The sequence below is a fragment of the Anarhichas minor genome, unplaced genomic scaffold (assembly GCF_050575085.1).
Source record: "Anarhichas minor isolate MPS153535 unplaced genomic scaffold, ASM5057508v1 ptg000043l, whole genome shotgun sequence".
Lineage (NCBI taxonomy): Eukaryota > Metazoa > Chordata > Actinopteri > Perciformes > Anarhichadidae > Anarhichas > Anarhichas minor.
Window position 1 is genome coordinate 6,491,781 of NW_027466489.1, and position 27,196 is coordinate 6,518,976.

The following is a 27,196-nucleotide window of genomic DNA, read 5'->3' on the forward strand; positions in this document are numbered from 1 at the left end:
GAGTCACAAGACAGAAATCAAAAGGAACAACGCCCCCTCTTGGACAACAAACAGTATCACAGACATGGTGTGTGCTGAATCTCTCATTTAGGGGACTGCCTTCTTCTCTTTCTTCTTTTTCTTCCTCCAAACCATCCCCCCGAGGGTAAAGTGATGAAAAGTGAGTCAGGCCAAAACAGTTTATAGAATGGCCCATTTCAGAATAATATATATTCTATTGCCAGATTAGGATTATTGATGTTTCGTAAACAACATGTATCTACGCTAGCCCACGGCCAGTAAGTAGAAATACGGGTTGGAATCAAGCTGGGGCCAGCCCTGAGGGAAGCAGCTGTGTACTGCTCTTTAGCGGAGCTGGGGCAATTAACCTGACCTACATTTACCAAGTTATTCTTAATTCTTTATGACTTCTCCGAAAAATACTATTTAAAAGCACAAACATACATCTGATCTTTGTGTCTCTTGTAGACGTTTTTCGAGAGTGATATGGGTTCATTGTTTCCCCTTGTGGGCCGTTGGGGGAAAAACACCCAAGCCATTTTCGGCTCAAAAAGTATTTTTTGCTAAAGAGGGATCCCCCACCAGGACGTCTGAGTGTGCAAAAGGTGTACACTTGTGCAGCAACAAGAGCAATGACAAGGAAATAAGAGAAATAAATATGAGGTAACAAGAAACATGTTGAGACAAAAGATAAGACAGAGGTAGCAGGGCGTAGGTGCTGTTGATCAAACAGCTGTAGCCTCTGATCTGCACAGCTGAGTCAAAGAAATATTCAACTCATCTGAATTTCATGAGTCGCAGGGGGTTCAGACAAAAAGTCTGTGTGCAGCAATTATAACAGACACACAGACTTACAGAGAGATAAGAGACTGCGAGAGATAAATATAAATTGTATTATTGCCACCAACTGTATACAGTAACTGAAAAATATACAATACAATACACAAAATATACTAACTGCACTTATCTTATGGCCTTCTCAATCTACTGTATGGCTCGCTGACCATTCCCCGACCCCCCTGCTCCCATTGTCCCTTAAGGTCATCATCTTGGAAGGCAGCCATCTTGAACAGAGCAGAGGGAGGTCTCAGCCATTATCGGCCGTGGCCATGACACAGCACAATTTGTCACACACAAACAGGCTTTAATGGCTACAGGGTGAGTGAAAAATAAAAACTATGTCAGTGGAAAGGGTAAACTGCAAAGGTGTGCTATCCTGCATGACTAAAATCACAAAGAGTTATTTTCCTTTGCAACAAAACCAGATGGCAAACCATGCTGCTGTGTTTAAGATTGTATATCATTCCGGGCAGCCCTTGTTTTCCATTCATAGTCTATTGACACTCTTTAGCAGTAATGAAAAAACAAACATGGTTTGATTTTAACAAGATAACTGACCACAACCTCATGTTATGCAGCACTCTACCCTCTATCGTAAGAGATAATTGGCTGGAAACTTAAGGTAGTTGCACATGTATGTGCATGGTTTGGTTTGATGTTTCCAGGTAATATTTAGGTCTGTTTGAGGCTTTTTATTGTTCGCTCTCTGACTCATGGTTTGGCTTCAAAATGAGACAGCTAAGCTTCATATCTGATTAAAATGAAAACTGTTGGCAGGGACTGTAAAAACATAAAATAATGAAACAACATTCAGTATTAGATTAGGACCTCTACCAGTTTGTAGGAGTGTGTGTGAGTGTGCATGGCTGTGGGCTGTTTTCTGTGAAGTTTGCTCAACCAGAGACACAAACACTGCAATGATAACACACATTGTACAATTTTATTTGAGTTTTCCCTTCAGGAAAGAGGTTCTCTCTCTCTCTATCTCTCTATCTCTCTCTCTGTCTCTCTCTCTCTCTCACTCGCGTGCACACACACACACACACACACACACACACACACACACACACACACACACACACACACACACAGAGATGCACAGAGCATGTGGTCTTTTATTAACACACTTCTCTAGTTCGATGACAGATACATAATTCAATAAAAGCTCTTATTAAAGTGGCAACTTTTTATTATCACTCACTCTCTCACTCTCAGCTACAAACAGTAATGGCTGAGTAAAGAAAAAAGAGGAGTTTTTCAGATGTCAGACGATGAATATATTCTCTATCTAGCTTATGGGTCTTTCCCATCCCATACACTTAGTACTGTATAAATGAGGGGTTATAGGCAAAACAAGAGCCAAGTTTAAAATCACCCCTGTGGCTTAGTGATCTAGGACTTGTGCCATATGGCCACAGTGTCTCTGGTTTGATTCCAGCTGGGGACCTTTTGTTGTAGGATATCCCCACCCCCCTCTTCTCTTACCCTTTTCTCATATTTGCTGTCGGTCTTATACAGTCTTACATCTTACGAGATGTATATTGCTTACACAGTTATAGTATATAGTGGTCTAAATGTGGCTGTCATCCTCTCTAAATCATCTCTTAAGCTACCAGTTAGTGTCTGGACAAAACTGTTAACGCCTCTTCATCAATTTCCAAGATGAGCTTTAAGCTTTTGAATCAAACGATATTGATTTGAAGTTTTTTTTTGTTTTTATGTGATTGAACTTGAATGTTTGCTTTAACAAGAAATATAATCTGGCGATATGATTGTCTAGTTAGTTTTTTATTACATCCCCAAAATGTGCTGCAAATCTGGATGAACAGCACACCACCATATGCCTCTTGGCTGGTGTCAGGTATCAGGGCCCAGTAGACGTGTGATAAAGGGACACTCTAAGAGGGAATCAATAAAGATTGTGCTGGCCAGGCGGCAGCGAGGACATGCTTGGTCAGATAAGAACAAACCTCAGATGAGCATTTCAGAAGCTCAGTTTTGGCTCAAAACTGTCATTATGGAGGCTTATTATTTATAAAATATACTGCAGGGATCTGGGTCAAATAGCTGTTGTTTATGAAAAAAACATGCTAAGACATTTGTCTGTGACACTCACAGAAATTGCTGTAGTTAATATTGTCAGGGGTGTGTGTGTATGTATGAGAGAGATGATTCATTCTGACTGATCCTCTTTGTGTTTATATTTAAGCACGTGTAGGAAGGGTATTTTAAAAATACCTTCTCTTAAAGCAGATGCCGGATCATGCATCTTTTTCTACCCATCCAACAGATAAAGAGGGAGAGGGTGTCTTTGTCATCCTCTCTCTCCCGGCTGTGCGGGGGCTGCTGCAGAACAGCCCTCATCTCAGACATCCAATACAGACAGAAAGAAATGTGAACAGAGGGCGGGACTTGCATGAAAAGGGAGTTGGGCACAGCGAATGAGAGCGAAGGAGAGGTGTTCCGAGCCCATAATGCCCTTGCCTCAGCGCCGAGAGCCAGGGGAGACTGACAGAGAGAGAGAGAGAGAGAGAGAGGAGAGTGAAGCCGGGGTTGAGACACCAGCAGGTGGTGAGGATAGAAACAAACAGGGTGCCAAACAAAAAGCTAGGGTATCAGAGAAAAGTGTGTGAAAAGATAGAACTAAAGAACAGAAAATAGTCAGGAAGAAACTATAATGCAATCTTAGTTTTTCCTAAGCTGGAGCCAACTCATATTCAGCCACCCTCACTGAGCTCTTTACCCTCCTTTCCTCTTACGGATTCTCCCTTCCCCTCCTCTTCCTCTTCGTCCTGTCCTCCTCTTTGACAGACAGAGCCACCATGGACACCGGGAGCCCCAGGAAGATACAGTTCACCGTTCCCCTGCTGGACACCCACCTGGACCCAGAGGCATCAGAACAGGTGAGGAGGAAGAGGAGGTGGTTCCAGGGATGCGGGACATCCAGGCTTTTGAAGGTTTCCTTTAATGCGTCAGTGACTTTTAGCAAAATGAATGTGGAAAGATTTAAAAGGAAATCAGTGTCAATGCTTGTCACACAAACCAAGTGGGTGCAGACAAAGCTGAGCAACTCAACTGGAATAAAAAGATGCAGTGTGCTCTGTCCAAATGTGTGTAGTCTGATTGACGCTTTAAAGAAACCACATTTTCCGGAACTCATTACTCCCCTGCACCTAAATAGCAAGCTTTCGAATGTGGTGCTTAAGTCATCATAGCAGGTTCTTCGAGACACAGCATCTCAGAAAAAGGGGTGTTGCAGTATATGGATGCGTCTCCAGGGGTTTGGCGTTGTTTTGGTTTGAGTGTCTGGCGGCACGCACTGTACATCAGTGATATACTGACAAAAGTTGCCTGCAATCACAAGATAAACTCATTCCAAATCAAACCGCTATCAGCAATTGGGATAATTTCATCACATCAATCTCAAATATGTATAAATAATAGATTGTAGCTGCATAGCTCGGATTAAAGCTATTTATCAGTTTCTTTTTGTTTTTTAGGATCTTATAAACTCAACATCACTTAAAGAAACAAGACCAAATAACTCTTATATGTGAGTGAAAAGCCCAATGGGTACAATTCATGTGTTTTTAGAGAATGTAGTGAAAAGATGTGTCCCACTTTCACATTTTTATAAATATAACATGGACTGGTCATTAATAACAAATGAGCCTCAAGTGAAACCAGCAAAGATTTATGAGTCTGACTACACCCCATTTATATGTCTCTCTCTGAGAGACATATAACATGAGAGACATGAGGACATTTCATTGGATGGTTTGGTAATACAGTATGGTCTGGGGTAAGGTTCAGGTTGAGTTAGAGCTACTGGTATGATTAAGTCATTTGTGAGGCTCAGATGTGAGGAACTGAATGTGCAGACCTTAACCATCATACTCTATTATGTCCTTCTCTGCATAAAAGTTCCCCCTCAGCTGGAATTACCATAAAAAAGGAGCACAGCTTCAAATGCACACATCATTTTTTCATAATTTGTTGTGGTTTGTAATTTTACAGTATGAAAAGACCAGTTTTCATGTTTTATGGGTAAACAAGTTTGAATAGAAGATAATTTAACGTGGCTTTCTGACACATTAAACAACAACAAAACAAACTTAAATGTCAAAATTAAAATAGACTACTACAAGCTCTGAATTAATAACAGATCTAAAGTACAGGGGCTGCACGGTGTTGTTGGGAAGCCGGTTTTCTCCGGCTTCTATACACAGTCCAAAGACATGCAGTTAATTGACGACTCTAAATTGCCCATAGGTGTGAAAATGAGTGTGAATGTTCTGTCTCTGTGTGTCAGCCCTGCAATAGTCTGGCGACCTGTCCAGGGTGTACCCTGCCTGAGCCCAATGTACTCTGCCCCCCCCCGCTTCCCTGAAAAGGATAAGCGGTTATGGGTAATGGATGGATGAATATAAAGGACAGGATACTATTTTACCTCTTTTAACAGGACAAACGTAAATCATCACTGCTGCAGCCAACATGCCTTTTACGCAGCAGACATTTTGAAACAGGTGAAACACATTTCTTTAACGCTGGCTCAGTTCCATCAAGTGTCCCAGGACGCCATGACAGTGAGCCAGCGTGCACAATACCAATGTCCTACATGAAGCTCACTTAAGTAGAGTGCCGTTGTTATGTTATCAATTACACCGATATGCTTTTCCTGCTATGACGTGCCAAAATATCTGCTGTGAAAAAGGTCAACGGCTTTAGAAGTCTCATAATTAGTCACCTGTGATGCGTTCTCATGGTAAATGAAGAACTTAACATAATCATTGGCTTCCAAACCAACCAGGACTGAAATCACTGATTATGTATTTAATCAAACTCCCAGCAGATGAGCACAGAGGTTGGATGGCATGATTATCCGGACCTGAAGCTTATTGGTTTGTGCCAGTGTGGTTTGATTATGTTGCTGTTAGAACTAAGAAGCATCATTACGTGTGTAATTGATATTAAGGACACTGTGTATGTAAATTGGTGCCTGTGGTACAATTGTAACAAGTGTGTTTGCGTCTGTGTCTTCTCTCATTTGTTCTTCTCCTCTGTATATCATTTGAAAAATACAGATGTAATTCAAGTCGCTTAGGTCTCCGTGTCTGTCCTGTTTGTGTCTGCATGTCTGGGAGTCGGTGTCCACTGTCTGTGTTTATTTAGCCACACGTCTGATCCCAGGCTGCAGCCGGTCAATACAGGATCTTAAACACCTCCAAGCCTGGTGTTTACCTTCTCTTCTTCACCTGCAGACAGATCTTTTAGCGATAAGACTCAAGAGAGTTCTGGGCTCTCGGCCTCAATAAGCATGGCCACAGCTTGGATGATTGCCTTTGAGACTTTATCTTTTTTAGGATATATTTTCTATTTATTATACGACTACTGTGAGTGGCCAACGAGTCTGCAGGGCATGCTTGGTCTTAAGTGTTTTTGTGTATGTGTGACAGACAACAGCGCAACCATTAGATATAGAGAAAGTGAAAAAAAACCAAGTGTGTTTTGTGCTTGTCTCTGTGTTTACAATCTTGCTTCTAAATATCACGCCAGGGGGCCTCACCCCTGGTTCAGTGATCTTTGCAACCTGTCCCCCCGACATAGTGAATCAGCCTCCGTAGAGACCTGCATGTCAGTCAGAACCCTTGACCCTTCACGACATCAGCATTCACACATTCATCCTGCTATCTGCAGAAAGACACAGTCTGTTCCACCATTATCGTAATGACATTACATTAGAGCTCATTGTGTGTTTACGAGCACAAACTGACTGTACCCGATAGAGGTCAAGACCTGATAGTGTCAGTGGATAGTGGTTTCTTTTAGATTATTTTTGCTGCGGTTATTTAGATATTCTTCTCACCAGTGGAAGTAGGTTTTGTTCGTTTCAAAGAGGTTCTGTTACGGTTTGACTGATGGAATAGTTTGACATTTTGGGAAATGTATGCCAATACCAATCTCTTTAGATCCATTAGATGGTTTGCTTTTTTTAGGTTAGCAAAAAGACTGGAAATGGGGACAGCAAGGCCGGCTCACATACTGTAGACGACCAGACTCCAGTATGTCAGTGCACCAGTCCATAGTTTTTGTACAGATTAAACAAATGAGGTGGAAAGCTGGAGCTTTAGAGGTGCTGGTAGGCAGATATTATCTCTAAACAGAGCCAGCTTGCCCGCTTCCAGTATTTATGCTAAGCTAACTTACCGTGTCCTGGATCCTGCTTTATATCAAACACACAGATATACGAGTCATGTTAATCTTCTCAACTAACTCAGCAAGAAAGAGAATATGTGAAGCATATGTTTCAAAACGTTAAACTTTTCTTTTAACATGACAGAGGCCAATAAGGCAATAAAGCAATAAAGGAATAAAGGAGCATGATAGGGGGCTCTCCCTGTTTCCAGTCTTTGTGCTGAGTTAAGTTAACTGGCTGCTATAGTCTTAAATTCAACGGACAGATGTGAGAGTGGTATCAACCTTTTTGTTTGACTCTTGACTGCAAAGTAAATATTTCATAAAATGTCAAACTTTTGCTTTAACTCTGCCTTTATGTCTACATTATATCCAACGTACACACACTCATCAGTAAAAAACAAAACGAGGCAGCATTAGTGAACTAGCCATGTTAACACCAGGTTATTATCTAACATTAAGGCTGTTAATAGAGTATGCCGAACATGATTAACACAGCTGGTTTACCTCTAAATTAAACTCAAATTTCTCTTTGCATGTTTACAACTTTGAGTGACAATTCACGGATCAAATGAAATCTAATCCCACTCCAACAGACATTTGATATTGAACTAAAATGTTTGCCCTATAAAGGGCCCTTGCTTGAGAAATCTACATTCATGGATGATGAGATGAGGAATTGTGACATATTGAGGTTATGTCCTTTAATGTCAGGGTTGATGGTGTCCTCCCTAATATTCCTGATGCTGATGTGTTTTTGTCTTTGACAGAGAACATAATGAATACTCTGTATTGACTCAGGAAGGCCATTTTCTAAGAAGAAATTTTGAGTGCAGTATTATATTTATCACCCCATGAATATCTCTTGCTCATTGAGGAAATCAATACTTGTTAAATGGAAAATATATGGGTTAGGTCTACATACTGCATACTGCTTTGCAAGGTTACAAATGGTATATTTTTATTTGTAACTTTTCCTGCTTTTTGACTGTTGGCTGCACCCTCCTCAGAGCAGTGATTGTCCAATCACAGCATAGCAACCATAACTTCTGTCCAGCTTTGGATTTCCTGACACGCTAAAGCGCCTTTACAAAACCCAAAACTCATCAGCAAAAGTGTAAGGAGATCGAGCTAAAGGTTAGCTGTTAGCTTAAGCTGCAAACATGAATAGCATGTCTAACTAACATTCTACCAACACTATAACCAAGCATTACTATCAAGGTCAAGGAGTATCATCAGCTACTGTAACTAGCTACCTATTGGTTTCTCCTCATCCTCCAATCCTTTCCTCTTTCAACGTTAAAAGTTAAAACATGGGCTAATTTGACAATATGAACCAGTAAGCTAAGCAGCCAAACAGGGTTAAGAGTTACCTTTCTTTTAATGTAAGGACTGCGGGGACTTTCAATTCAATACTAACATGCTATTTAGATTTTTTTTAGCTAGTATGAAACCTTAGTATGAAACCAATAGTATGTGAATTGCATACTATTTCCAGGGAAATATTACAGTATGCAAACACTGGACACTACGCCGGCATAAATATCACGGGTCATGTGTAGTGACGGGGTAATTACAGTTCACTGTTGAATCATGATGGTACACCTATGAAGTATGTAGTCCATAGTATGTTATTACGGAAGCGTTGTCACTCTTTTAGCACAATATAATGTGTGTGGCCACCAAGCGCTTATCTAAGACCCCTTTTACAAGGTTCTTGTTTTAAGTCAAAAGGAGGTTGACTTTCAACCAACTCATAGAGCCATCATTTGATTAATTAGCAATCAACTACAGCTGATAAAATCTGCCGGAGACATTTGTTGATTTATAAAACTCGACAGTTGCCAGCAGGAAATGAGAAGCCTTCTTTTGTCTACTTCTCATCGAGGACCCATTGATTCAATTTCCAGTTCTTTGAACACGTTCACAGCTGCCGCAATAACAGGCCTGAGTGGAAAACTTCCAGGCTGCCTTCATTTGAAAACATAATATTAAGCCCTCGTTGTTCTCAATTTGTATTAAATTATAAACTGCTGCTATGATTCTCAGCAAAAAGATATTATTACAGCGATTAAATTGCAGCTTGTGCATTGCATCCAACCCTGCTCCCTCCAGCTGGTTGTGTGATATGCAGCAAAAGGGAAGATGATAAGAAGGCTGTTAACAGTGGAGAAGACAAAGGATTGATAGGAAGTGAGAGGGAGGCAGAGGACTGAAGAAACTCAGATAAAAGAAAAAAGAAGTCAGCGAGCTGGGGTTTTGATGCCCTGTGAATACAGTAATTCCCTCTATTCAGAGCCAAATGAGACCACAGTTGGAGAGGGTCTGTAAGGATTTATAATGGCTGAGCACTGATTTTAGGCTGAACAATACCAAGATCATGTTTCAAACGACAGGACGAGGAATCACGTGAATCCTTGTCTGTGCATTGTACTGAATTACTGATAGATCAGTACTGCCTCGGTCCAGCCAATAACAAGGTGCTGGGAACGTTTTCTTTAACCTTTTTATTTCTGCAACAATTTACTGGGTGTGAATTCATGGCACTGACTCGTGCAAACACATTATTCTGGTGAAGGTCACAGGGCAACTCTGATAGCACAAATACTACACATTTACCAGTGTTTTTCTCAAAGGGAAATCGGGGTTAGGAGGTAAAGGCTTTACACCTTAAAATTTCCCTACAGTACATTTTGAATTACAAACCTTTTTGCTACCTCTGTCACCCCAATTAGTTGTGAGTTTGGTTGTTCCACGATAAGAAAATAGTTCCCAAAGTCAAATCTGTTTCAAGCTATAAAACCTGAACAATAGCTGAAGCTCCTTCAACCCTGTTCATTCACCTCCACTGAAATTTAAATGTGAAAGGACATTGCGCATACAATACATGGACAAATACCAAAAACCTACTAAATATCAATACTGAGACAACTTGAGATCCTCGGCTCTGGACATTGTTTTATCAGCTTGATAGTTCATGGACTTTCCTAATTTTACAATAATTGCTTAAAAACATGATTTTGAAATGATGGCATATTTCAAAAGTCCTATACAGAAGATTACACATTAGTTCCATTGGGGGTGAAACAGGAACTTCCTGGTTCTGTTCCAAAAGTAAGAAATTATCATTCAAAATTCCATTTGACATTTGAAATATGGTAAAAAAATATATAACGCTGTCCCAACCGATGCCATCATCATGGAAGTCTGTAGCACCCATCTCAGGTAAACACTGCCAGCTTTGTCAGCACTGTTGTCATTGTTGGCACCGTTGGCTGCGAGCCGCCGGCTCTGCTGTCGCCATGTTGAGAGGCGATAGAAATGAACTGAATTTCAAATTCTGCACCTTTTGTCTAACTTTGTTAAAACCACCAAGGTTTCAATCTCTAATGGTTAATGCTGTAGAGGTTGTAGATTTGTCTTTGAATATGGAGAGAAAACCTCAGGAGCACACTTCAGTTTTTTTTTCCGGAAAGACAGATGAAAGAAATGCAGAATGTGACATAATGTATAACATATAAAAGATGATATATCCTTTTTTGCCATAAAAACAATGTTTTTATGGTCCTATTCTTCATCTAATGTACAAGTTCAGTTGGCGGCAAAGGGAAGTGTTACACTTCAGCTGTTTTCTACATATCGGGTTTTAATGAGGTCAGAAGGAATTAAAATTATTTCAGGGTTGATTTTGCAATTGATTTTTTGCACAGACAGCATTGGGGTCTGTGGGGCCACAAACAACTAAGAAATAAAGCCAATGTCAACAAACACAAGTGTTAAATATGAAACAGGACTTTGTTTCTGCTGTCTTTTAGCCTGACCTATATTTTCCAGCCAAGTATATTTCGGCTGCTGCCCCCACACAAGAACATCAGGCATGCACGGCTTTTTCCTACCCACCCATCACTTTTTGAAGGCTGCTTTTGTTCGTTGTTGTGAGAAGTGTCAGAACTGCATTTTAAACAGACTGTAAGATGAAAGGCATTCACGGCGGTTTGAGGGAAGAGCCTGTCCAGTAAGTGTTGGTATTTGTGTGAGCGAAAGATCAGGGAGTTTGCTTTGCTGCCGGGTGAGCAGAATAACAATGACTCTGGCTCAATCAGTTCCACACAGCCATGGCTCGTTGTGGTTTAATAATGGGCGCCGTGAGGGGAGTTTTCTGGAATGACAACAAAAGACACACACAAGGCTGAAATATTAGTTCATGTATCTATAGTATACAAAAGGAAATACATCTTGATATCTAAATATAAACCTGAGTCCCAAAGTGCTTCACAGAAATATACAGAACAAATCACAAAATACATACTGTAAAACAAAACTTGACAAAAACAAAATGTCAGCAGGAAACATTTATAAAAACAGAACTTGATCACTTGATGTGATTTAAAACTTTCCACAGATATTGCTGACCTGACCCATAGGGGCAGACTGTTCAATGACCTGGAATCGTCTATATAGTCTTAAACTTTTAATTGTGAAACAGTTACATAGGAGACTCAGGGCAACTCGAGACTTGATTACTTATGATTGTTTTTTGCTTCATTATGATTTTAATTAATCTTTGGAAAAAGTGTGACCTCTGCTTAAAAGAAAAATAAACAGTTACAGTCCAACATGCACACATAAAAGAGAACAGTGGGGGCAATTTAGTGCCTCATCTTGGTTTCTTTTTGTAGTTATTTGGCATGGCTAAATCGGCTGGATTATGAAATATTGTTCATTTGCATTTACACCTCATACTATACATGTCCTGTACGGTTTGTGGGTAGATAAAGGTAAAAAAGACCTCCGCCTGCTTGGTAAAGAAAAGAAAAGTCACTCAATGCCTCCTCTTATTCTCTCAGCCCTCCTGTACTCCATGGCTGTGATTTGAAAGGTAATGAAGATGAAGCCTCTTAAAATCTGAATACCTAATTAGACTTGGCTAATGAGATACTACTGACTGCTCCCTTTTCATTACTGCACATTATTCCTGCAGCTACATCTGTATTTTTTATTGAACAGTCTAAAGTGATGTTTTGTGTTATTTAATAATTTCCTCACACATTTTGTTGAACACTGCAAAGCCTCAAAGTCAAACCTGCAAATTGGATCTAAGGGCAACAATTCACGCTCTGATTCTCCTCTCTCACTTTTTCCTTTTAACTGTGAATGCACCTGCTACAAAAAGGAATCCTATCTTTTTGCTTTGATCATTAGTTTCTCATCTTTATAGAAAGGAGTTTAACTACTAGCTGATTTAAACTGCCTCACAAAGTACAATGTGATGCTCCACTGTGCGGGCTGAGGTTAAGCTTCGTGGCTGGATGGCTGAAGAGGACTACACAGCTGTATAAGTGCACAACCAGCATTTAGAAAAGATGCATGGAGGACTGGAGCTTGCACATCTTCCAACATTAGTCAGCAACCCTGTCAGCTATGTGTGAGGAGTGCATCAGTGTGCATGTGTGTGTGTGTGTGTGTGTGTGTGTGTGTGTGTGTGTGCAATTGACTCTATTTAAATTCCCATATCACAGCCTTTTTAGTTTTATGAGTAAAATGGGATGAAATGGAAAAGTAATTACCTCATCCTGGAGGCGACTGGACATTAATCACTGTGCAACAATATGTGGTCTCATAGTTTTGGAGATATAGATGCAAAGCTGATTTCATTTCAGATTTGCAGAACCTTGCGGTGCATATTCCACTGTGTTTCAGCCCTACTGGATACTTTAAAGCTGTTGTTAAGAGTGTCACCATTTATTTTCTCCCTCGTTATTTTCACCTCCCTTCTCCTTATTTTAATTGGAGTTAGGTTGACAGTCAAATGAAGAAGTTTCTTGTAGTTTTAGCATGCAGTGAAGCAGCATGAGCGACTGTTGCTTGGTAAAGCAGGGTCGTCCTTCAATCAGAGGATCGGTGGTTTGATCCCCAGCTCAGCTAGTCCATGTTGATGTGTCCTTGGGCTGTGCCTGCGGTGTATGAATAGGTATGAATGGTTAGTCGGAGTCCTGATGGGCAAAAAGCTGTTTGCATCTCTTATGTTCTTTTGGATGGACACTAATGGATACTTCAGTCTGTTCACAGTTACAAATAACAAAGGTTGTAACTCTAGTTTTTACATCCACAGGCAGATCTTTCTAACAATTAAACCGTAGATTTGGAGTCTCTGCTGCACAGCTCTGCGAAATGTGTGTGTACTTTCAAGTATTATCCCAGAATTGGTCCATAGCTGCCACACTCCACTAGTCATGAGCCAAGAAGCAAGTAGGTGGCAGACTGCCCTGCTGATCTCACTGCACTGCTGAGATCCAGCATTGCTGTCAACCAACTCAGGCGTCTTCAGAGACAACCAAATCCAAAATATGGATCACACAGGCTGTGTTATGGTCTGCCAGCATCGTGACAGAAAGTGGATGCTGAGTTATCCATACGACCGGTACTGAGGGAGCAGGGCTAGTCTTGCCCTGATTGGCTGAGTAATGACACACGTTTCAGTGCACTGCTTAGCATTTTGATTGGTTGAGCCAATACAAGCCATTGGAGGTCAAAGCCTGTGTGAAATTACAGCCTGGAAGTGTTTGAGATTTATTAGGCAAGATTTTAGTATTTCACTTCAAACTTAAAGTTCTTCAAGAACAACCTTCAAATTTAAGGTGTTAAGATGATTAGCTTCACAAAGCTTCATAATGTGCTTTACTGTCGTACCAGCAAACATTTGTAATGTTTTCTTTTTCTCACTTTAAAATGAAACTGTTCTACTTTTTCAGATCAGAAGACGCAGACCCACACCTGCCACTTTAGTGGCATCCAGTGATCAATCATCACCTGGTAAGGCACCTAAATGCAAACACATGCACACATACAGGCTATTTTTGTCATTTGTGAGGGCATTGTATTCATTATCTTGGGGGTCACCAGAAACGTCATTGACAATTCTGTTTTATTAAAGCTTGCGTCTTATATTTGTAATTTTGGCCAACATTGTTTTTTGCTAACTGTACTGACTAAGTTACTTACTGAAGCCCGAGGACATTGACTGCTACATGTGCAGCTCAACTAACAGGCAACCTAAACAAACCGTATAAAAGAAAGTCTGAACACTGAAATAACAGCTTGACCTTGAGCTTTTTGTCCCCAGATGGGAGATAAATCCCCACAATGTGATTAATGCAGGTACATGACCACAGAATAACAAGTTAACATAGCCACATTATTCTTCAAAATATTTCAGACATTTCTATTTCTTATTATGATTGCTGTGATGCACCATCTAAATTATATTTTGCACCGAGTGAATCTTCCTGCTGCATTAGAGCAACAAAAACCACCGTGTGTGTGTGTGTGTGTCCTCTCACGGGATCTTAATGATCAAACACAGCAGTGCTCCTCTAGAGAGTTGTCTTCTTCTGTGAGTCATCCAGTGGCTCCCTGCTTCCCCCACTGCCTCTGCTACTTCGATGTGTGAGTGTGTAATGTGACCCAAATTATAAGATGATCAGCTGGGAATGTAGGGCGGCGAATGTAATTTTCTCCAGGTGAGAAAACAGAGGGTGGTATTCTGTTTTGTATGAATAAATGAAGAGTTGATGCGTCATTGAGGATATTAGCAGAGACTGCCATTGTTGTATTGTTTAACTCACAGCATTTTATCTCTTAGAGTTGAGTGTTTTTATATTGAAAAAAGAGTCTTTCTAATTGGGTCTGATGAAGAAGTCTTGTGCCTGTGATCTGTTTGCTTAATGTGTGTCTTTGTGTTGGATTACGTGTGTTTTTATTCAGTAATTGGATACTGAGCATGCGGAGTGTCTCAGTCAACCTTGATCTCTGAATGAAATTGCAGAGAAAACCTTTAACAATCCATCCTGCTCAGTAGATCAGAGGCAAGAAGAAAGAAAAGAGAAAGAAGAGACTTATCAAGCAATGAAATCATATGTGAAGTGAAGGCATGGGAAAAAAAGATACTGAGACATAATAAATAAGATTTTAGGAAAAGACGAAGTGTGTTGTTTATCAGATATTATATATTATATTATGTTGTTATTTTACATTCATACTAATTTTAGTTTGAGTTCGAGTTTTAAACTTTATTTTGTTCGTTTTTTTTGGTTGTATCGTGCTCTACCTCTATAAAAGAATATAACAGAAAAGAAAGTTCTTTGAACTGAATTTAGATTTAATTGTTAGTTAATTATCTATGGCAGAACAGTGAGGGAGAGGGTGAAGATGCCTTTGGAGAAAAGCAATGCCTCACACTGAGCTGCATCTGTATGTGTGTGTGTGTGTGTGTGTGTGTGTGTGTGTGTGTGTGTGTGTGTCCTCAAAATGAGAAATTATGAGATAGACAGCCATGCCATGGAACAGATAGGAGTTCAAAAAAATCAACTTCAAACATCAAATCAGGCACAGAGACACAATCAGAGATTCAGACAGTTCCAGTTATGAGTGTGTGAGAACGAGGATGTGCCAGAGAGGACGGGGATGGGGAGGAATAGATATGATGATGATGAGGGAGAGGAGCTGTGCTTGCGCAGTAATGTTGTGCCACACATCAGACAGAGCCCTGCATTATTTAATGATCTGCAGATTGCTCTGCCCTGTGCACTGTGAACCCCAATAGCACATCAGAGGAACAGCCACAGATGTACACACAACTTATTTGATCTTCTCTGAAGAGGAGGATTCATGTCTATTGATTATTGGAGAGAGACAAAGAGACAACTTGAGTGGGATAAAATAACGTTTGACAAAAAAAGAATAATGAAATGTATTATTATAGTACATAAAACTTTATAATGTCTTCTTTACAAACTTCTATTTTGGTATTTTGTGTTTCATGAAGAGCAACAGCAGTGCACTACTGTTTGTCCTTTGGAAGAGATGGTTAAATGGATGGACTTTGTTCCTAAATTGGGAAAGGATTTTCTTAGCAGCATGTTATCCAGGTGTAACAACAGTAAATACACAGTAAAAAGGTGCACTGAGTAGAGTGCAGTTCTCTTTCAGGTGTGTCTGCATGACCACTGCTGTATTGTGTGATTGAATAAATTCAACCCACAATTGACCAACCCCCATCTAGACACCAATGGGCTGTAAGGCGTCGTAAAACACACTTAACTCAAAACAAGCAGTGATGAATCCAGGCAATCGGCTCGAAGTCGTCGTATAGGACACATCATACAATCTTGCCAACACAAAATTAAACTCACGAGCTGTCAGCGTCTGAGTGGCAGTGATGTACTCAGCATTGTGTGTACTGGTAGTTCCGTTAGCTGCTCGCTAAGCGCAAAACACAATGTCACTACAATAAAAAAAGTGAGCAAAGTTTTTCCCCCCACTGTGTCCCTGGCCGCAGAGTAGCAGATGCACACAGCTGTGTTATCACTAGCGGCCACTTCCGGTCGGGGCCTGTTAAGAGTAGCGAGTGAGGAGTCTACAGGCAGTCAATGGCAGTATAAAACAGGAAATAAAAGCTGGTTTGAGAAAGTATTCGTCACTGCAACCATGAGAGGTCCTTGAGCATGCAGTCATAAGTGGGCACCTGAAATAGTATGCAGTTTGCTCCAGCAGAATGTGAGATCAGCCGTGGACAGACACAGAGGTGCACACTCACTCTTCCTGGCAGGGATAATAGAGAAACATATTGACACTAGAAGAGCGATGCATATCTATAGAATACAGAATATTAGAGTACACTATAAATATACCTAACTACTGCAATTAAAACATAAACAGGAGGAAATAACCACAAATCGATCGCACATTAAACGATCACGTTGAGTGGTGCCCTTTAGATGAGATCATTTCATCTCTACAAGCACCAGTTGCTCTGTGGTGGAGTGAATGCTGCCACCTGAAGCACTTTGGCAAATGCATGAAGCTCTAATCTTACACATACAAACACATACAACATAAAGGAAGTAAATACTGATGCAAACTGGGTGTTCACAACAACTAGTGTGGCGCAGGAAATGACTTTGTTCACTATAGGCAAGTTTTGGCTATACAGTACTTTTCAATTTAAAATGGTTTTCAGAAGCTACAATGATGACAACAGTGTCTCTCTTCTATTCACTACCACTGTGACTGACATATGCACATCGTTTACGACTTTATATTTGACCAAATTCAAATGTTGTGTACATGCTGCGTTTATGAGCATCGCTGTCTGATCTTCTTTACTGCCATGCAAACTGCTGGACTAATCCTTCTTCACTTTGCCCTTTCTTCATTCTCCCTTTATTTGAACAATGTGTAACTATAAAGTATATCCTCATTCAGCTCACCCTGCAGCCACCAATATTGTAGAAATATTAGAACTACAAGCTTTAGTTTCTTTGTAAGTGAACATCTCCTCAAGAATTATGAACAGGCAACTTTGATCCTAGTTGACAAAATGATCCTGACAATAGTTGTAAATTGAGTAAATTGATTTTACGCAACTTTTTGCTTGCTCTCCACCACAAAGTCAATCAAATTAAAAACATTTTGCAGTTTTGCATTCAGTTCTGTCTCAAGCGTTATCTCGCTCGATATATAAAGTTGTATAGCTTTGTTGATCGAGCATTGGAAGTTGTAGTTTGACATATTCTGACCTATAATCTTAAACTGTGAGCAATCATCCCTGTTGTTTGTATATATATATATATATATATATATAAATACTGTATACATACACCCCTTTTTAAATGCATGACTGACTGTGTTAAGACTTCTATTTCTTTTTCGTTTGAAGACACAGTGCAAGCGTTTTCTTGATTTTTTGATTTTCTCATTTTTCTTCATCAAATGCAGTACAGAAAATATATATCGACACCAGCCACAGTAGGCAGCTAAACTAGAGCTGCTTGGCTGAATAAAGTGGAATCAGAAGACCGTCTGGCTTTGTGTCAGACAGCCAGTCAGCTGGGAGTTGCAGTGATAGACTCATCACTGCTGGAACGGCCTTTTTTTCCTCGTTCTGCAGCACAGATGGGCTCGATACACAGAGAAAAAAATCTGAATATGAGCCGAGTGAAAGACATGTTTTGTTGACCCAAATTATATTTCAAACATGTCTACTACTGCTGCTACTACTACTACGACTAACAATATTTTTTCCATTTTTCATTCAAGCTCACTGTTCTAAGATTTAAAGTATTTAGCTGGAGTACATCAATACTATGCACCAATTTCAATCATACCTGAAAACCTGAGAAGACACCAGATACATTTAGAGCTCCAATTTCACTCCATCTGTGGTGCACAAACATCATCTCTGAAATTGCACACATTTACAGCACAGCTTCATCTTTTCAGGGTCAGAAGACCTCCATCTTATTTAAATATAGTATCTACTTTTACTCTGCAGATGTTAAATTACAAGAGCTTCTTAGGTTAAAATGCAACAATTCTGCAGTTAAAGCTGCCACCATCACTGGAGGGGAAACATTTGTGTTATTGATAGCGACAGTATTTTAGATTGTTTTTCGGTCTTTAAGTTAGAATGATGTTGATTTATAAAATAAATTATAACAATTTAAAAAACAACAACAAGCAGCTTAAACAGCAAGAAAATATCGCGTAAATGTCAAACACAGAAAGACTGAAATGGTGTGTGGGCTGAAACCATGGATTATTACGCCGACACTAATTAAGATATTTGAAAGAGATATTTGCTTTCTCTTTTTGCAAACATGTTTGGAACCTTTTTTATGGCTGCACAAAATGTTTCAGATTACATTTTGCACTGATTGGATACAACTCCATTTCCAGACTGCCATAGTTTGACAGCTGTCTGTCAATACCAGTTTATAAATCTTTAGGATTTGCTTTGTAACTTAAAAGAACATTTCAAGACCGCATATTCCCTGTGATTGATTTGAAACTAAATCCATAATGGTTGCATGAGCCTTCTCAAACTCCTGGGAGATTCTAAAAATATGATTCAGTTTCAAGCATCACTGTTAACACGCACAGCATGAAGGTGAATCCCTCTTGAAATGAAATTTAATGGCTTTTGTGTCAGGTTTTTATTCACCACTGGTGAATAGCTTTGTGTTTTTTCGTAGAGAGAGAGAGAGAGAGAGAGAGTAGGTTGCCAAGCAACAAGGTGGTGTCCTAGAAAAAAATGTCCAAGGCTGAAAACAAAGTGGATGCGGGTTCAACGCAATCACTATTGATTACAGTTAATGGTTCTACTGTACTCCAGTCAACTGTTTTTGTTTCTATTTCAGTCCTTTCATTTAGTGAACACAGAGTCCTGTTTCACATATTGACTCCAGAGGATCAATCTTAATCCAGTTGGAGTCACATGAGCTTCACGTGTGCGCAGTATCATGTTGGAGTTTCCTTGTTTTCCTGAACACAAATAATCTCTGCTGTGTGAACGCAGACACACTGCAGCTGCTTTTTCTGTAGTAATATAAACTCAGCTGCCAGTTTATTAGTCACATCCAGATCAAACTAATGCAGAACAGTCCTGCATTAAATCCTACCTTCATGAAGAGTATAATGCAAAATATAAAAATATAAAATTATAATGTTTTTGGTGAAACCTTTTTTTTTTTAGAGAGATGTTGATTCAACTGTATTAGGGTGTGTGTGGTGCTGTTGTTACATTATACAAAGGTGTTTCTGTTATTTAGCTACCTACCTCATTGATATAAATAGGGTGGTCAAAATATTAGAAACATAACATGAAGGTAGGATTTATTGCAGGACTGTTGTAGTTCACTGTCGACTGCAATAGCTTTAGCTAGATGTATCTAAAACACTGCCAACTGATTGTAAATCAACTCAGCTCCAGACTACACTTCAGTATGCTACACACTTACTTCCTTCCCTTAAGGGGCTTTGGATAAACAGTGCTTAACTGTTTATATCATCGGCAGTTGCCTGCATGCAGGGATCTATTTGGAAGAGGACGAGAGTGGATTAGCATCCCCTTTGTTTGCAAAAAGTCATTCAGATTGTCTGTTTTTATTCAAAGATGAGAGTGGAGAATAATCAAAACAATTCCGCTCACCACGCTTGATAAAAAGAATTGAGCAAACACTTGCATCTGGCTTGCAGTGTGTCAGATAACCATCTGGCCGGGGGTCACCTTGTATCCACTCTGGTGTCTGGAGATACAGCCGCACTCCAGCTACAGTACACTGACCCACTGAAGAGGTCAACTGTGCTATTATGAACCGTGCCATGTTTGCCTGTTCATTCTGTATTTGCTTTAAGTCCTTCATTTTCATTGTTATATTGTGTGTTGTACATAAATGTGTATTTGCTTTCTCACAGAAATAGATGAAGATCGTCTCCCAAACCAGTTGTACAAGGTAATTTAATTCATGCTCTTTGAGGGTCCATTTTATCTGAATAAGGTTACAGAAATAGAATTATGGGAATTCTATTTTTTCTTTTTTTAATTGACTGCATCTGTTTTAAAACGATCTCCTCAATCTTTGTGCTTTCTGACCAGCTGATAAGAAACATTGATGTTTTACAGGCAGCCTTGTTAAACTCCCCTCGACAACGGCGAAAAGGGCCAAAGGGAACACCTACAATGAAAGGTAAAGTGCGTTATAGTTACATGTGTGATGTTGGCATTTTATGAGTTAGATCACAAAACTGCCATCAAAGTATTGCAGTACTTGTATTTTGTTGATTGATAATACACTCCAATTAGAGACCACAAAGCATCTTTTGGCATATGACCGTATAGGCCTTGTCTTGTAATTTGTACCACCTCATATAATAACCATCAAAGCCAAACTGAGTCTCTTATGGCTCACATGACCGAGGTCTGGAGAAGATGAAATACAAGAGAAAACGATGTTGATGTTGTTGGCAGTTGTCATTATTCTGATCAGTCAGAGTCGAAGGTGAAGTAGGGTACAGCTGTTCATAGCTGTAGGGACAACAAGGAGGTGTCAGTTGGTACAATTTGTGAGTCAAACCAAACTAGTACGATAGCCTATGCTGCCACACAAGTCCTGTCAAGTCAAGTATGTGGCCCAACGTCTCAATAGGCTGTACAAGCCTACAGCAGCCGTTCACAACCCAGGGAACAACATCGCTGCAGAATATCAAAAACAAACTTGGGAGAGGCCCAAGATCCTGTGCGACCAGCTGGGTGTGCAATAACAGAAGTACAAAGGATGGTAATAACACCAGACGTTGCAACAAGAATGCCATTGTTTATCATTCATTGTTTATGATTCTGATTCTGATTCCAACAATTGGAATATCAAACGTCTAATAATGATACAATCACCAATGTGAATGTAATAAAGTTTAAAGGACAGGCCATGTGCATGTCCATCAACATGTGCATTGAAACAGTTTTTGCTTGCTGTAAACTGTCTCTCTACAGTTAATGTTACTACTTTTCCAATCGAAGCTCGGAAAGGAAACAGTGCAGGGAAACACAAAGAGACAATTTCATATTAAAAAAAAGATGTGGCTAACTCAGACTGCTGAAGCCTCATTTCAACTTCAGCTGAACTTTAGACAGCATTTTTGGGAAATTTGGACAAGAGAGACTAAATCTGTTTCAACATAGATATGGGCACGTCAGTATTGTTTTAAGACAAAATGTAAAAAATGTCAACCTTTAATGTGATACAGCTATTAGCATGTCCAATAGAGTCTAGGAAGTCAGAAGGCAGACAACGTAAACTTACTTGGTGAAGTAGCTGAGCTAATGATTGGAGTTTGGTCTACCCCGAGTGTCCTATTTCAACCCTGGAGTCAGTCAGTGCTGCACTTGCCTTAGGGGGCACTCATTATCCCGACCAGAATTTCTCCCAATTTCCATTTTTTAGCTACAAAGTGCATCTTTGTGAGATTAGGGCACAAGGGGTCCTGTACCACCGAAAGAAAACCTGAAGATGATTGTAAAACTGGACACACAGAGCCCAGAACTTGACTATTTCTGCAGGCTTTTTTTTGTTTTTAAAACTGCAATGAAATGAAATATAATTTGAAGTGTCAACATCCAATTTAACACAAATACATAGTGTAATGATTTATGCAGTAGGCTACAACAGTGAATAAGTTCCAACAAAGAAACCAAAGCAAGGGAACAATAATGAGAAGATAAGTAAAAGTTTGTGCTGTTGGAGGTTTACTCTTCAATTAGTTTCACAGCTTAACAGCTTCCAGTGTGATGAGTCGCTTCCTAAAGGAAACAGGCGATAATCGGTGTGCTTTAGTTTCCCACTGCAAGACTTAAGAGTAATACAACCGTGGATGAAGGAAGGTGAAGAAAGCGATTAAACAAATCATCTCCCAACTCTAATGTATCTTTACCTGCCCCCTCACTTCAAACACTGCTGGATGTTAATTAATTCTCCCTAGTTCATTAAAAATGCTCAACCTACAATATTCTTTTGAAGTGTTGGATTTCATTGAGTCTCCTCCTTCATCTCTCTTTACAGTTCAGAACATGTCTTTTCTCCCATTGGTTCCCTTCATCTCACACAACTTTCTTTTCTTGCTTGTCCTCCGTCTTCCAACATTTCCCCAATGATTTTCTGCTTTTTACTTTCCACTCTTTCTTCCAATCCACTCCTCTCCCCTCTCATCTTCCCTCTCCTTCTCCTGTGAGCTGTTCCCTCTCAACCAACTTTTCTTTTCCCTGCTTCTCTCTCACCTCTTTTATCTCCACCTCCCTCCTCCCAGAGCTGCAGTTCATGGTAGAGCATCACCTGTACAGGCAGCAGCAGGGAGCCGGGGACGATTGCTCCTCAGAGAGCTGCCTGTCGGACCGGCCCAGCCCCGACTCCTTTCCCCCCGGGGAGGAGCTCCCACACGATGATGAGGCCACTGCAGAGGCCTTTGAGAAACTGCGCTGCCAAATGGAGGGTATGTTTGGAGTCTGTAAGGATTTTATCTGCATGTCTACTGCATTGTATCTGCCTATTCAGCAACACAAACCTCCTTTAAAACCTACAACACGAACAAGAATACTCTTTACCTTAGAATATGTTCATATATTTTTCCTCCACACAATTTAAACGAATCGCGTAGGAAGTAGAGTGAGTATTTGTCAATTTGGATTTTCAAAATATGTCTTGGGCAAAAAGTGTCGAAAAAAACGGATACCCAAGGATATGAGGATGCTAGAGGGAAGGAGGGACAGATGAGGCCTCTGAAAAATAGATGGTGTGGTTCCGTGAGAAGGGAGCAGATGGAGGGACAAGATGAGACCTTTTTCATAACAATTAATATTAAGGAAGGATGTAGAATTGGGAGAAAATGGGAGCGGTAAAGTTAAGCAGAAAATTAGGCAGAAAGCTGAAAAATGTCTGCAAGGGGTGTATGTAAAATGCATGATAGGCTTTGGGAGTTAGAGGGAAATTAAAAGAAGTGAAACAAAAAGATTGGGGTAAACACTTTTACTCACAATTCAACACATTCTCACATTTGTTTGTTATGTACAAAATGTTAGTGTAAAAATGACAATACCAGTGTTACGTGCACATGTGTGTCATTATTTCACATTGTTTGTATAGATTAAAAACATTTGATGTAACATTGTTATAATTATTGAGTTTCAGAGGATCTGGTATGTGGATTTAGTTTTCTTTGGACTGAGCCAAGCTAGATATTTCCCCCTGTATCCAGTCTTCATGCTAAGCTGAGCTAACCGGCTGCAGGCTGTAGCTTCACATTTAGTGTACAGACTCAAGAGTGGTATCGACCTTCTCCTCTAACTCTCAGCAAGAAAGCGTATAATTGAACCATTCATTTAATGAAAACACTTACATGGTTCAAAGTGCCACCTTGGCAGTCTCCTGTCAGTACCAAAGACCTTAACAGCTGATGAGAAAAAACAGGGAATCAGCTTTTCAGCTCAAGCCAAATAATTCACTTTAATGGCAGGTGAGTAGATGGTTACTGAGCGCAGCACATACTGTTCACACACTCAGTAATTACCCAGCACTAATGCATTAGGAGGGCTGCTTTTCTGTCACCACGCCGGCGATAGCCGCAGCCTGAGGCATTATGTTTTCGGGTTGTCTGTCCATCCGGTGCATTCTCGCCAACACAGTGTCTCAGGGGTGACTTGAGCAAATTTAATCAGATTTGGCACAAACATCCAACTGGATTCAAAGATGAACTGATTCGATTTTAGCGGTCAAAGGTCACTGTGATTTCACGTCCGTCCCATTTGCGTGAATACGATATTCTATTCTAGTTGATGATATTATCTATTTTACTTTTAATTCACTGGGACACAACAACAAAAACATACTCCATTGTAAAGAGATGACTCTGTTTTGTATGGATTGCTCCCATTTTATGAAGGAGCTTCTAATAAAGCTCTGAGAACAGATAAAAGGAGCAAAGGGGACGCTGGGGGAAACAAATCAATGACCATTAAAAAGAGTCCAGTCGAAGTTGGTTTCCCTTTAATAAGATCAGCCTTTTGAATTCACGCCGTGACTCGAAAACATGCAGCTCTAAATGTCAACTGACATTGATTATTCAGACAAGGTGGTGAAGTTCTATATTCTAACATAATTTAACAGAGAATATAGGAATAGAGTATTTTATCCCCACTGCTGTGTGATGGAAAGTGTATGGTCTCTTCTCTACTTCATCTTCATCTCAACCTCCATTTGTCTCTCTGCCCCCTGCAGAGTTCTCGAGGGAAAGTCTATTAGAAGCTGCTGGAGGGCTCGAGTGCCCCCTCTCCCAGGAGAAGGAGGATTGCTCCAGCGTTGCCAACGTAGCAGATCCCTCATCGCAACAAAACAACGCACCAGGTAGAGTCAAAGGAGCCGTGTTTACAATCCTGTCCCTCAGGGGACTCTTCATCACCCGTTCACCAGGCGGGGTTTCGATATGTTTACAGTTCAACAGGCTTGGCTCTGTGACATGTAATCATGGCTTGTCAACAAACACCTGTGAAGTGGCACAATTATCAATGGAAAGACAATATTGAATGCACAGATTGATGAAAGATGCGTCAGAGCGATTTCAAAATGTCCCAAGATCATTTGTGAGGTAAGACGCTCGACTCTGTAACATCACTGTAAAATCGTGTACAGATTGTTTTTTTATGGTTCAAAAACTCAAACAGAGTGAGGGGTCTTCTCTCTTGCTGATTGTGTCACGACTCGAGTCACGTCCTCCCAGTTAGTCTTTCTTATGTAAACTAGTATCCCAACAACATCATTTAATGATGTGCTTGCAGTAACTCTAGCTTATGGAAGCTACTTAGCTGGACATGTTAACGAGCAGATGAACACACTGTTTGATACATCTCTTATCCCCATGACACTTTTGTGTTTGAATTTCTGGTTTTGACGAAGTAAAAACAAGACATTGCCCTCTTAAAATGTATCACTCTTATTCCAGCCACATGAACATTGGTTAAAGAGATCTAATACTTCGGGGCTTGATATATTCATTTGGACATTTGTTTCTATGTAGTTAAACACCAAGTAACAGAAAGCTGACTTTCTCCATTTGGAGAAATAATGTTGGAATAATAGTGTTCACAATTATTTGTTTGTCAAGCTGCAAGCGTCCATCAAAGCCTCCTGAGTCAGCCTCTTCCCTTTCTCTTTTTGTGCCTCAGTATTTTACGTTTATATTTTTCAGACACAAAAGCAGCAACATCCAGTGTGAGTCAGCCGGCAGAGGAGAAGACGAAGAAATGCATTCTGAAGAAAGAGAAATAGAGCGGTCTTCTGAAACACAAAGCTGCTCAGTCTTCTCAGCCAGCCCAACACAATGACAGAAGATTGTGTCTGCAAATCCACTTTTTAGGTACATCAGGGCATCTATGTTCCTCTACAGTCAGGTTTTAGTTACCACCCCGAGAACATGAACAAAGGTTTCTACACTTATTTACACTTATAAAGATCCTGTGAGAATGATTTAATCATGATGATACGCCAAACTAAAACTAGCTTACTGTATGTGAACCAGACTGGGAGATACTATCTAGTTAATGGGAAAGAGAGAAAGTATTTTTCTGTCTCTGTCACACAGGCATTATCATAAACTACCACCACTTAGGCTACGTGCACAATTTTACCTGTTCAAAGGCAACAAATCATTTTTGTGCCATTTTATCGTTAATGTGCCATGACTCTTTCAATTATTGTTCCATCTCAAAGCAATAAAAATGTATTTGTACCTCATAAATAACAGGGGCTGAGACCACTTTTAAATTCAAATCATTTTAGTAAGTTAGATGCTGAGTGAGTGAGTGACACATCTGGGTTGATTGACAGTTTAAACGTTTAATTACTTGATTGGACAGCTACAAATTCATTCTTACAGTACAACTCAAATGAAATTACTATTATGTTATTTTATTGCTACAACATGTAGCGCTGCAACGATTAGTCAATTTATCAATTTACAGAAAATGTACAGGCAAATATTTTAATATTCCATAAATTAATTTTTTTCAGAATAATTCTGGTTCTCTGGTTCCAGCTTTGCCAGTGTGAGGATTTGCTGGTTTCCTTAGTGGTCTACTATTATAAATGAAATATTTGAGGGTTTTGGACTGTTTATTGGACAAAACAAGACATTTGAAAACGTCATCTCAAATTCATTTTTATCTGTTTTCAGGAAAATAATAAAGATTCTTTGCTGAAAAAAATCCCTAGTTGTAGCTCTAACAGCATTACACATCTGTTCAGCTAATTACTTGTCTTGTGTTCAACTTTGAGAAAAAAAAAAAAACAGAAATCAAAAGAGAGAACTTTTTATTGATTTGTTGCAATACTGCTCTGGTCTTCATTCTAAATAATATTTGCATAAAACAGTAACCTCTTCATTCGAACGGCCAGAGCAAAGCCTGCAACACAACATGAGCCGCAAACTTTAACAACAACCCACATCAGCTGTCGTGCATAACTCTTAAATGTGAACACACGTCTTGTCCTGCAATTTGACTTGTTGGATGAGCGACCAAACATTCAGAAGAGAAGATTGCTCTGGCAAAGTCAGATTGCAGGCTTTTTAGGTAACTAGCTGCTCTGCTGCAGCACATTTAACAGCATGTAAACTTACATGCAAATGAGCAGTTAGATGATGGTGTGGTATTTACTCTTCAATACCACTGCTAACAGCACGCTGTCATGGTGTGGAGGCTACCAGGTCATTTTTTTTAGTTTGTCTCTCCAGAAGTCACCTACTAGCTGCTGTCAATCAAACACAGACGCGCCCCCAACTA

The 27,196-nt window shown here is 39.9% G+C and overlaps 1 protein-coding gene across 1 annotated transcript; it reads left to right on the top strand.

The window, feature by feature from the left end:
• Window positions 1-3,662: 3,662 nt before the first annotated feature.
• LOC142970334 (protein phosphatase 1 regulatory subunit 1A-like) lies at window positions 3,663-25,685 on the top strand. Its single transcript, XM_076110511.1, has 7 exons — window positions 3,663-3,743; window positions 13,788-13,848; window positions 20,290-20,327; window positions 20,498-20,561; window positions 22,675-22,857; window positions 24,639-24,764; window positions 25,606-25,685. Exons 1-7 carry the CDS (start codon window positions 3,663-3,665, stop codon window positions 25,683-25,685), a joined length of 633 nt encoding a protein of 210 aa, XP_075966626.1.
• Window positions 25,686-27,196: the final 1,511 nt, after the last annotated feature.

Bases quoted from the DNA above. Each gene is read 5' to 3' on its own strand.
- LOC142970334 (XM_076110511.1), top strand. From the start codon at position 3,663: ATGGACACCGGGAGCCCCAGGAAGATACAGTTCACCGTTCCCCTGCTG. The intron at 22,858-24,638 runs GTATGTTTGGAG...TGCCCCCTGCAG, and splicing joins ACTGCGCTGCCAAATGGAGG to AGTTCTCGAGGGAAAGTCTA. The intron at 24,765-25,605 runs GTAGAGTCAAAG...TATATTTTTCAG, and splicing joins GCAACAAAACAACGCACCAG to ACACAAAAGCAGCAACATCC.